Consider the following 13,157-nt stretch of genomic DNA (forward strand, 5'->3'; position numbering starts at 1 on the left):
TAATAGTACAAGGTCATTTAATTTTAAATAGCTGATATTTAACAAATGACTTTATTTTTATATTAGACTATCAAAGAGCATCAATATTCTAGTTCAAATTATATGCTATTTTATATCAAAATTATTCAATATAAAATACTTCTAAATTTAAATCATTCTGTTTTTTTCGGGACCACTGTCAAAATAACGCTAATATAAACATGCATTTTACTTACACTATTTGTAGCAGCAAATTCTCTTTGACCATCTCGAATTTCAGGAACAAATTTCTGTAATAAAGCTTTTTGTACTTTCCAAATAGCTGGAGGTTCTTTTCCTGTTTTTAAAGCCTCCTGTAATAACCAGAATTAATGATACTTTATAAAACACAGCAACATATTTTAGATCTTACAATGTTAGAGATGAAAGGAATCTGAAAGGCCTACCCTAGCTCAACCTTTTATCTTACCTCTCTATCTGATATTCTGCAATAATTCTTATAAGCTGATTAGGTTATTCAGTCTCTGCTTAAATTATTCCAGAAATAGGGAGTTCATTAACACACAAAGTAGCCCATTACCCATTTGTGCAGCTAAAACTAGTGGAAAGTTTTCTTCTAATGACACTGTCCTATGTTACATATGCAATTTTATAACCATGTATATATACATATCTTAAAAGACCCTAAATAAACACGTTAAAATATTAAAAGTAGTTAATTGTGAATAATGAGAATATGGAATGTTATATTCTTCACTGCACTTTTTTTCTTTTTTGGAGATGGAGTCTCGCTCTGTTGCCCAGGCTAGAGTCTCGTGTCGCCCAGTGGCGTGATCTCAGCTCACAGCAAGCTCCGCCTCCCAGGTTCACGCCATTCTCCTGCCTCAGCCTCCCGAGTAGCTGGGACTACAGGCGCCCGCACCACACTTGGCTAATTTTTTGTATTTTTAGTAGAGACGGGGTTTCACCATGTTAGCCAGGATGGTCTCGATCTCCTGACCTCATGATCCGCCCGCCTTGGCCTCCCAAAGTGCTAGGATTACAGGAGTGAGCCACCATGCCCGGCCTTCACTGCACTTTTTAATATCATTCCAATGTTTTTTAAAAAGGCAAAAGTGACTGGATGCAGTAGCTCATGCCTGTAATCCCAGCACTTTGGGAGGCCAAGATGGGAGGACTGTTTGAGGCCAAAAGTTTGAGACCAGCCTGGTCAACATAGCAAGATCCCATCTCTATTTAAAAAAATACATAAAAAGGCAAAAGCAAAGCAAGCAAACAGAAACCCGAAAATATGTTATTTTAAACACAGCTAAAACTTTCTTACATAAAATTATTACATTCTCTTCATGGTTATACAACTTGAAATTATGAAATTAAATTTAATTCTACTTTTATGTGATAGTCCTCCGTTATTTTTGTTTAAACTTTTAAATTATATAAATCACGATTTTCTCCAAACTACTAATAATGAGTTGGGAACCGTGAAAAAAGTCAACATTTTTAAACTACTGTAATTACTAATACTGAAATGCAACTGACTACATTTGTACAGAAATACATACAACTAAGTTAAAGTTAAAATTATCTTCAATGATATCTGACATCTACTCTTAATATTTTGATTTTATCAAACACTTATAACGGGATAAAACTTTCTATAATTCAAAGTAGATGCATGCTATTAAAGTCATAATGAAGGCTATCACAGGCACACCGGCTAAACTATGACCTTTACACTGGTGAACGCTGACATCACCTTAAAAGTCTCTATGTCTTCTATCTTTACCACAAATTCGTCACGCTCTCTGTATTGGCCTTCTCCTCCACTTTCTGTGTTCTCCTCATCTGTAAAACCTTCTATGGCAACAGTGTCCTGTCCTTTTGCAAATTGGTCTGAAGGAAGACCATCAAGTTCAATGGGCTTTGAGGATTCCGAAGAGCTTATATTTTCCAGAATATTTACTGCATATGAAGTAGAGTGGAGAGGTTCTTGCTTAACTGCACCGACAGTGGTGGAGGAAGTAGTAGCCGTACCAGTAGTATTGGCAGTTGGGCTAGTAGTTGCCACCTGTAAGGCTTCTGAAATGAAACCAAGCAAATGGAAATCAGTATTAAAAATATTTAAACACTTACTTGTTTTGTGTAAAACTTAAACAGTTTAAAAAGAAAGACTTGATTATTTTGTAATAAAATTGGTTGAAACAAAACCACAGGAAGAAATTAGACAATAGATGTTAATTTTCAAGAATCAAAGATGTGAGAATTGAGTCTGAATGACAAGTAGACTGCAAACCTGCAACTATCTACCTACCCTCCTGTTGCCAATTCCATGTAAGTAGAGCAAAACTATTTTTAAAAGAGGCTGGGTGTAGTGACTCACCATCTGTAGTCCCAGCCCTATTAAAAAAAACAAAAAAATTAGCCAAGCATAGTGTTGTGTGCCTGTAGTCTCAGCTAATCAGGAGGATGAGATGCAAAAATTGCTTGGGCCCAGGAGTTTGAGGGTTACAGTGAGCTATGATGGTGCCACTGCACTCCAGTGTGGGTGACAGAACAAGACTCTACCTAAAAAAATAATAAAAATAAAGACATGAAAGTGATAAAAGATAAGGAAGGGTCGGCCAGCCAAAACTGTGACTCTTCATAGAAGATGAAAAACCAAATACATGTGGGGAAAAAAAAAAACCAAAACATTCTGAAACAGCACTAGAGGCTACCAAAATTAAAATGATTATAAAGTAGTACTATGAAAAACTGTATGCCAACAAATTAAATAAGTTAGATGAAATGAACAAATTCCTAGAAAGACACAAACTACTAACAAAGATTGGGGCCGGGTGCGGTGGCTCATGCCTGTAATCCCACCATTTTAGAGGCCAAAGTGGGTGGATCACGAGGTCAGGAGTTTGAGACCAGCCTGACCAACACGGTGAAACCCTGTCTCTAATAAAAATACAAAAATTAGCCAGGCATGGTGGTGTGTGCCTGTAATCCCAGCAACTCAGGAGGGTAAGGCAGGAGAATTGCTTGAACCCGGGAGGCGGAGGTTGCAGTGAGCCAAGATTGTGCCACTGCACTCCAGCCTGGGCAACAGAGACTCTGTCTCAAGAAAAAAAAAAAAAACTCGGGAAGAAATAGAAAATCTGAATACCCCAATACAAAGTAAAGAAAATAAAAGTAATTTCAAAACATCCCACAAAGAAAAGCATAGGCCCATATGGCTTCACTGGATGATTCTATCAATAATTAAAATATATCAATCTTTTATAAACTCCAAACAATAGGAGGAAACACTTCCCAACTCATTTTGTGAAGCCAGTATTATTCCAATACCAAAACCTGACAAAAACAGCATGAGAAAACTATAGATTAATATCCCTTAGTATATAAATACAAAAACCCACAATGAAATACTAGCAAATCCACCAACATACAAAAAGAATCATACAATGTGACCACGTGGGATTTATCTTAGGAATGCAAAGTTAGTTTAACACCTGAAAATCAATGTAATACACTATGTTAATAGAAAACAGCATAGGAGCACAGGATCATCTCAATAGGTGAAGAAAAAGCATCTGACAAAATGTAATGCCCTTTTATGATAAAAACATTCAACTACCTGGGAACTTCCTCAACTTTACAGAGGACATTTAGAAAAAATCAGTAACTAACATCATACATAGTGGTTAAAACTGTAAACTTTCTCCCTAAGAAAGATATCTGAAGAAGCAAAACTATATTTGCAGGTTACATGATCCTGTATATAGAAAATCCCAAGGCCTGGGCACAGTGGCTCACTCCTGTAATCCCAGCACTTTGGGAGGCCGAGGCGGGCGGATCACCTGAGGTCAGGAGTTTGAGACCAGCCTGGCCAACATGGTGAAATCCCGTCTCTACTAAGAATACAAAAAAATTAGCCAGGCATGGTGGCACACACCTGCAATCCCAGCAACTTGAGAGGCTGAGGCAGGAGAACTGCCTAAACCTGGGAGGCGGAGGTTGCAGTGAGCCAAGATCTCACCACTACACTCTATCCTGGGCAACAAGAGCAAGAACTCCATTTCAAAAAACAAACAAACAAAAAATCCCAAGGAATATACTGAAAAACTATCAGAACTAAAAAATGAGTTCAGCAAGATTGTAGGGTATAAGATCAATATATAAAAATCAAATGTATTTCTATACATTTGCAGTAAACAACCCAAAAATAAAATTAAGAACACAATTCCATTTATAATAGCATCAAAAGTAACATTTATGAATAAATTTAACAAAAGAACTGCAAAACTTACATTGTAAAAACTATAAAAACACTGTTCAAATAAATTATAGAAGATCTATATAACTGGAAAAACATCCCATGTTCATAGATGAGAAGACGCAACACTGTTTAGATGGCAATGTTCCCCAAACTGATCTATGGAATCAACCCACTTCCTATAAAAATCTGAGCTTCATTTTTTACAAAAATTGAAAAATTGTTCCTAAATTCATATGGAAATGAAAGGGACCCAGAATAGCCAAAACGATCTTGGAAAAAAAGAACAAAGTTGGAAGACTGACATTTCTCAATTTCAAAACTTACTATAAAGCTATAGAAATACAGACTGTGATACTGACATGGACATACATAGGTACAGATCAATGAAATAGAATGAAAGTTCAGAAATAAACTCCTATACTTATGAGCAAATGATTTTCAAAAAAGGTGCCAGAACCATTCTAATAGAGAAAGAATAGTTAACCATCCTACTATGATGGTTATAATTAAAAATACAGACATTAACAAATGTTACCAAGAAAGTGGAATGAATGGAGTCTTTATACATCACTGATGAAAATGTAAAATGGTACAACCACATTGGAAAATAGTTTGGCCATTCCTCTATTAAGCATGCAGATATATGATTGAGGAATTCCACTTCTGGATGTGTACCCTAGAGACAATAAACAGCCATATAAACCTTTGTACATGAATGTTTACAGATTTATTCATAAGAGCCAAAAACTCTATCAATGGATAATTGGATATACAAAATGTGATATATCCACATTAGGGAATAAAAAGGAATTAGATACTGAAACATGCTACAACATAGATAAACCCTGAAAACATTATGCTAAATGAAAGAAGCCAGTTACAGAAGGTCACATATCATAGGATTCCCTTTACACGAAACATCCCAAATAGGCAAATCTACAGAGAGAGAAAGATTTGTGGTTGCCTATAGCTGGGTGTGGGTATGGGAATGGACTCCTTAATGGATACAGGGTTTCTTTTTGAAAGATGGAAATACTGCACAAGTCAATGAACCACTGAACTGTACACTTTAAATGAGTAGATGTTATTGTGAATGAATTATAATTCAATAAAACTTAAAAATACTTCAAATACCAGAGCTGACAGAGGAACTCTGGGCTGAGGAACAAATATAAAGAACATGTAGCACTCCAGTGGTAAGTCTGAATAATACTGATGAACTAAAATAGTCACATATACAACAATAAGTAAATAAAAATGGGAAGGCCAGGCTGGGCACAGTGGTTCATGCCTGTAATCCCAGCACTTTGGGAGGCTGAGGCAGGCAGATCACTTGAGGTCAGGCATTCAAGACCAGCCTGGCCAGCATGGTAAAACACCATGTCTACTAAAATACAAAAATTAGCCAGGCATAATGGCAGATGCCTGTAATCTCAGCTACTCGGGAGGCTGAGGCAAGAGAATCACCTGAACCTGGGAGGCGGAAGTCGCAGTGAGCCGAGATTGTGCAACTGCACTCCAGTCTGGGTGACAGAGCAAGATTCCTTCTCAAAAAAAAGAAAAAAGAAAGGAAGGCCAGTGATCCCTTTAACTGTTCTGAGCTATAGGCAGAAGGGGTGTTTGACCACAGGCTAAAATGCAAAAGCTATACTCTGAAGAAAGTGAATTCTACTTGCCTAGAATGGTGGAGGAGCTGAGAGAAAACCAAACCAGGGCCTGAGGCAAAGCCAGACTTCCAATACAGAAAAAATGGAAATGCAGACTAGCAGGGGAAATCCATGAAGGAACTAAAGTGCTTGACAAATAGAGTAAAGACCTCCTTATTGCTACCAGCCAGCCTACCTGTTCCTGTCCCAAATTAAAGCCATCCTCATACATTTACACATTTCCCACTCAAGGGAAAAGGCCTTTGAGGAAATATAGATGAATATTCTAATCATGTTAGGAGCCCATACTATTTTATCCTAACATATTTCTATAATGCTATAGTTACACGGTCATACTTTTCTGACACAAAAATATGTGTGTAAATGGAAACTGATTTGTAACTGAAGGCTCAAAATATTACACATTTCTAACATACAATTGTATAGTTGATCCAAATTAGTATCTTTTCACATTTTAGACAAGTATTAAATGTAAAAATCATGCTTCTGTTGGACATGGCACTTAAAATTATTCATACATGGATCCATGGATAGTACTTATTGAGATAGATTTTACAACCAATTTTATTTGTCCTTCACTGTTATTGATATAAGAACTGAGAAACCATGTTCATATAAATAATGGACAAATTAAGGAATAAAAGTGACTTTGTTATAGCAATGTCACTGACTTTTGCAAATACTTTCTAAGTTATATGGCAAAACAAATCACATAGCTATCTGTGAACCAAAACAGAGATGCTGCAGCACACTCTGAGAAAAGGAAATACTAAAGGTATTTTAGTATTTAGTTTGCTTTAATCAGATGCAAAATAATCCCAAGGAGAAGCTATGAGGTGTAAGAATGAATGAAGGGTAAACTGGGAAATGTATAAGTAAATGTAAACAAATGACTAAAAGACTATTAATGATGATAGAATTAAAATATGTGTAACAATAACATTTATGTCAGGAAGGGATTAAATGGAGCTCCACTGTTCAAAAATCTGTATTATTCAGAAAAAGGAAGATACTGACAGATTTGGAGAAGCTAAAAGTGCATGTTGTAATTTCTATTGTAACCAGGAAAAGAATAGAAATATTTCACCAAAATAATCAGGGGGTGGGCAGCTAGATAAAGGTATGAATAAATAGCAAGACTGACCACATAATGATTATTGAAATGGATGATGCCCCCAGAATTGGGTTTCATTATGCCAATCTCTGTACTTTTGTATATGTTTGAAAATTTCTATGAAAAAAGCAAAAAAAATTTTTTTTAGAAAAGAATGTATAACTTCTAGTAGAGGGAAAATTCATCAATACTTTATTTATATGCCCTTTACAGGAAGTTTTAAAAACAAACCAAACAATAGTCTTTTCTTTTTTTAAGAGATAGCATCTAGCTCTGTCACCCAGGCTGGAGTGCAGTGGTGTGATTCCAGCTCACTGCAGCCTCAAACTCCTGGGCTCATACGATACTCCTGCCTCAGGCTCCCCATTAGCTAGGAAGACAGGCACATGCCAACATGCCCAGCTGTTTTTTGTTTTTTGTAGAGCTAGGATCTCACTATGTTTCCCAAACTAAAAAGTATAGTCTTTAGAGATGCATACATACATGGTAAAATTATATTAAGAAAAGTAAGAATGATTACCATCCAAGTCAGTTAGTGATTTGCTCTCGAGGTTAACAGTGGGTTTAATTTAATACTCAATTAATTTTGATACTTTCTTGCTTTCCAATGAATGACATTTAACACTATAAATCTGCTTCTTCACACCAAACCCTGGCCACATCCTATTAGTTTCAGTATATAATGCTCCACTGTCCATTCCAATTAGTTTGTCATTCATTCCAGTTTTGGTTTCCTTTTTAAGCCAAGAGTTATTTAGAAGGGTGAGTTTTTCTTTGTTCCTTTCTTTTTTCTTTCTAGAAACGGCTGCACTGTATCCAGGGAATGTAGCTTGAATAATGTCTGCATTTTCAAATCTGTGGAAGTTTTGTTCTGTATTTTTCTTTATGCATGTTTAATTTTCATATGTGGGTTGTATTTCACACGAAAAAATATTCCAAAAGAAAACATAGATATGGAAAATATACTAAAAAATGCTAATAACAACAAAATTAGTATGACAATATTAAAAACTGAAATCATTAAGTGGGAAAAAGAAAGATTTTATTATGATAAAAGGAAATTTAACTGTAGTAAAATTTTATGCACTGAATTACATGGGTTCAAAATATCAAGTAAACAGTATTAGAAAAATAATATAACATAATGGGAAACTTTAACACACCTTTCTCAGGAATCAACAGATCAAGCAATCTAAAAACAAATAAGGGTAGAGAGGAGTTTTAAAACTTTTTATTACTATGAAATTTTAGACTACACAAAAGTAGAGAATACAAACCCTACTACAACCCAACTGTAACAAGCACAAACATTTTGTTTCATATGTAAACATTTTCTTAAATAACCTAGTATCATTTATTAAATAAAAAAGATATAAAGGATTTGAACACTATTAATAAAATCTATTAATACTTAGTATTTATAAAAATTGGACTATCTATAAAAACGGACCATTTACCAAGCTACTAACAACATTTCCATAAATTTCAAAATGTGAACATATTCCCTGAACACAATACAAAAGAGTCAAATTAATAATTAAAACAAAAACTACTAGAAAACCCCTGACCATTCCTCATAACTCCTGGGCTAAAAATGAAATCAAAACTGAAATAATAAACCAGTTTGAAAAGAAAGTGAGACCATTATAAACTGAAACTGTTAGATATGGTCAAAGTATGGTGCAAAGAAGAAAACTTACAGCTTAAATGCCATTAGACAGAAAATACAAAAATAAACTAAGTATTAAACTCAAGAAGCCAGAAAGAGATATCAAATTATACCCAAGGAATACAGGGCAAAAGAATTAAGATAATAACAGACATTAAGAAAAAGAGCAAAAAATAACAGGAGCAAAAAAATAAAAGTAATTTGGCTCTTTAAAAAAAAGCATTTATTAGGCAAAACCTTTCACTGACAAGGAAAAAATGCAAATAATTATTTAGAGGAAGAAAGAGGGTATAACTACAGAGGTAGAAGAGACTAAAACTTAGGGATTACTATGGACAACTTTACAGCCACAGAGTTTACAATCTAAATGAATGATTTTTCCTAGAAAATGTAACTTTCTTAAATTGACCTAGACAGATCAAGCAACCTCAAGAAAAATTGGAAAGATGGTTAATTAGATCTATTCTTAGAAAAGTTTTATCAAATCCCTATTATATATGATAAACTTTCAAAGCTTAGATGAACAGAAAAATTTTCCCAGTTTAATTTGTAAGATCAACATAATCCTGAATACAAAAGTGAGTCAGATTAAGACAGAAAATACTATAAGCTAATCTCACTTATAAATCTAAGTGTAAAACTCTCAAATAAAATACTAGCAAGTTAAATCTTTCAACAGATTAAAATTATCTGTCATGACCAAGCAGGGATCATGATAGTCCCCAAGCAAAACTCTACAACCCCCAAGCAATGAAACTTCACAACAAAACCCTCTATCTGGCATGAGGAATGGGTAACGAAGCCTTGTGCAAGGCTAACAGTAAGGGGAACATCTATTTCTTTTTTCTCTTTTTTGCTCCCAACTCTGTCCAGAGAGGGGCCCAAGTCAAAGAGCTGAAATGCAGTAATAATGAATCAGAAATCTAAAACCCTAACAGAACGCTTGTCTTTTTGGCAAAAGCAACCTAGAAACAAGGCCCCTAAGGCATTAAGACAATAGAGAGAATCCCTGTTCCTTCATTTATCTCACTGCATTGCCCCAAGGGCAGTCCCAGTTGCAGAGAATTATGTCTAAGCATGGGCAGATAAATCTCAAAAACAAAACAAAACAAAACAAAAAAAACAACAATCCCAGCCTTCCAGGCAAATGACTAGGAAAGGAGACTCTGGGATCTGGGCAGTGTGGGGAAAATCCCAGGGAAAAGGGAGCTGGAGAATGGGATCCTCTCATTCTATGTATGGACCCACACAAATCAGAGTTTCATACCTAGGATGCACAAGTGTAAGATAGACCAAAACTAGCAAAAGAAAGTCTTTGAGATCTGAACTACAACACCGTCTACCATACACCCAAGTTCCAGGCTAACTGCTGAAACAGACCTATAGCAGCAAAGCAAAAGTCTGAAAACAGAACTGATACTGGAAACACCATTCACACAAAGTAAGATAGAACTTATGGTCTGACTGCCTGCTAAAACAGAACAAAATAAATCAATATGCTCCAGAGGATGTTAATAGAACCTAGAGTTTTATAATACAGCACTCAAAATGTCCAAGATACAATCCAAAATTACACAATATACAAAGACCCAGAATATCCCATAATGCCAAATAAATTTCAGAGACAAAGAACTAAAACAGACCTTAAAACAAAATTAAAACCCAAATTTTAAGTTTATTTTATTTATTTTATTTTATTTTTGAGACGGAGTCTTGCTCTGTCGCCCAGGCTGGAGTGCAGTGGCGCAATCTCGCCCTCACTGCAAGCTCCGCCTCCTGGGTTCACGCCATTCTCCTGCCTCAGTCTCCCGAGTAGCTGGGACCACAGGTGCCCGCCACCATGCCCGGCTAATTTTTTGTATTTTTAGTAGAGACAGGGTTTCACTGTGTTAGCTAGGATGGTCTCGATCTCCTGACCTCGTGATCCGCCCACCTCGGCCTCCCAAAATGCTGGGATTACAGGAGCGAGCCACCGTGCCTGGCCCCAAATTTTAAGTTTTAAAAGATCTTCAAGAAGCCCAGAAAACTGACGGTGGTATTACACATTTTTTTTTAAAGCTTTTAACACATTTCAGCCAAGTCCATTTTATCCAGAGATGCAAACAAAACTGCAGGGAAACACCAATTTTGGTTTCATTACATTGTTGAGATGTGGGTGCCTGTCACTTGTGTCCTTAACAGTTTGTTCTGCATACCCATGGCTCTCCTAAGAAGTCGGGGCTGAGTGCTGTTCGTCAGCTTGGCCTTCATTTTGAAAAAATATACCGGTCACTTTGAATGAAATCAAGTTGTAACTAGACTGTATACTCTAACATTCTGCTTCCACTGACTTGATAATAGTAAATTACTTGATACAGATTCAGAAGCATTTTAGTAATGTAAAAACTAGTTTTATACTGAACTTTAATTCAATCTGAAAGGAGTAAGGAATGGTGAAAACAGCACCCATCCCTCGTTTCAGGATTCAAAACTAGGGGTGGGTTTTTATATTTCATTGGTCTTTTTAATGCAAATATAGAATTCAGAGTGTTAGACAACTGTGCACCATCTTGCCTAAAAGAGCCCAGGATTTAGTTTATGTTGTTGATACAAGATACAGTTCCATTAGTTTTTTCTTTTTTTCTTAATCCAACTCCTATAATGAAAGTAAATATGTAAATTTCTTACTTTATAGATAATTATTTTATCAAAAACTTAACTAGAAAACTTTATTATTTTAGAGCAAGGAATATGCCCTTTAGGCATGTGAATAATTTAAAGTCAAAAATAATTTAAAAGTCAAAAAACAGGAGGAAACAGCTGCAACTGAAGACATCTTCATATGCTTAGAATGGCTATAGCAGTCCACAAAAAACTAACAGCAAGCCTATGTTACAGAAAATATTACAAGTATTTGGAAACTGGCATCAGTGGAAGATATACTCACTTTTAAGTTATTTACCATGGAACTGTGAAATGTGGAGTACCACAGGCTCATCGTATCTCTGTGACTTCATTTTAACTGTTTGGGACTATACAACCTATGTGCAAAACTCAGAATTCTACTCACAAAATTAAAACCCAAACCTGGCTACTTTAACTCATGGTCACCTCAATGTTCTACTTTTCTTTTACATACCCTCACTCATTATTCGAGTACCTGCTACATTTCAGGTCTTTCAAATACAAAGATGAATACAGTATAACTACAATTAATGACTCAGATTATGCATTATGTTCCTTATGTCCCTGAGTCCTTTCAAAAACCCGAGAGGTTACTATATACTGACTATATCTATATATACTGACTGTATCACCATGTCCCATTTTACAGATGAGGAACATGCCCTAAAGTCACAGAGCTATGATTCTAGAAGTTGAACCCAAGGTGATTTAACTCTAAAGCCTAAATTCTCAACCATAACCCTGCACTAGCTTGAAGGAATTCACTTTCTAATGAAATATGCAAATATAAACGAACACATTAAAACACAAAAGTAAATGCTTTCATTGACATTTAAGGGCTGTGGGAATTGAAAGGGTAGGAGCACTAATTCTGTCTGGAAAAATGTCTACAACATGACTTTGAAAATAGTCTTTAAAGATCAGTAAGTATCTTCTAGACTAAAAACTGGCAAAGAGAGTAGTCTACATAGAGAAAAATGTGTTCAAAGGTTCACAACTGTGGAAGGGGGACAGACATCCAAGAAACAATGAAAAATTCAATTGTCACAGAAGAGGGACGGTGGAAAGAGAGTAAAACATGGAAAAAGGAATTTTTACATATAATCTTTATTTTTCCCATGAAGCACAGAGGTGTTTTGAAATAGAAGTAACAATCAGCTTTCCTTTTTTATAAAGATGAATCTGTTGACAATGTGGAAGATGGACTGGCATAGAGACTGGTGAGAAAAAATTCTAGGCCAGGCACAGTGGTTCATGCCTATAATCCCAGCACTTTGGGAGGCCAAGGCGGGAGGTCTGCTTGAGGCCAGGAGTTCAAGACCAGCCTGGGCAACATAGCAAGATCCCATCTTTACAAGAGATTTTTAAAAAATTAGCCAGGCATGGTGGCATGTGCCTGTAGTCCCAGTTGCTCAGGAGGCTGAGGAAGGAAGATTGCCTGGGCCCAGGAGTTTGAGGCTTCAGTGAGCCAGTATCACACCACTGTACTCCAGCCTGGGTGACAGAGCAAGACTGTCTCTTAAAATAATAAAAAAAGAAAAAAAGTTTGTAATGAGTAGTCAGTTGCAATAGTCCATGTGACAAATGATGGCTTTTTTCAGATGAGGCAACAGGGATGGTGGTAAGAGAACTTCGAAGACATAATAGTAAGGATTAGGTTGATAGTGATGATTTTAACTAAAAATGAGATAACATATGTCTGGAAGAAACTAGTTTTAGACTCATGTTTTAGAACCGAGATTACAAAAGGTTTATTCTGGGAATGTAAGAGGGAATATACTAGTGATTGCAAAGCACTCT

General features: G+C 35.9%; 1 protein-coding gene across 1 annotated transcript in view; it reads right to left on the reverse strand.

The window, feature by feature from the left end:
• Positions 1-13,157, reverse strand: part of QSER1 (glutamine and serine rich 1) — an 87,539-nt gene that overhangs the window by 25,205 nt on the left and 49,177 nt on the right. Inside the window, exons 5-6 of the mRNA XM_033208031.1 lie at positions 1,736-2,058; positions 216-332 (exon numbers count right to left, since the gene is read on the reverse strand). Coding sequence (XP_033063922.1) covers positions 216-332; positions 1,736-2,058 — 440 coding nt within the window. The remainder of the gene's footprint in view (positions 1-215; positions 333-1,735; positions 2,059-13,157) is intronic.

Source organism: Trachypithecus francoisi, unplaced genomic scaffold (assembly GCF_009764315.1).
Source record: "Trachypithecus francoisi isolate TF-2019V2 unplaced genomic scaffold, Tfra_2.0 Lachesis_group8, whole genome shotgun sequence".
NCBI classification, from domain to species: Eukaryota; Metazoa; Chordata; class Mammalia; order Primates; family Cercopithecidae; genus Trachypithecus; species Trachypithecus francoisi.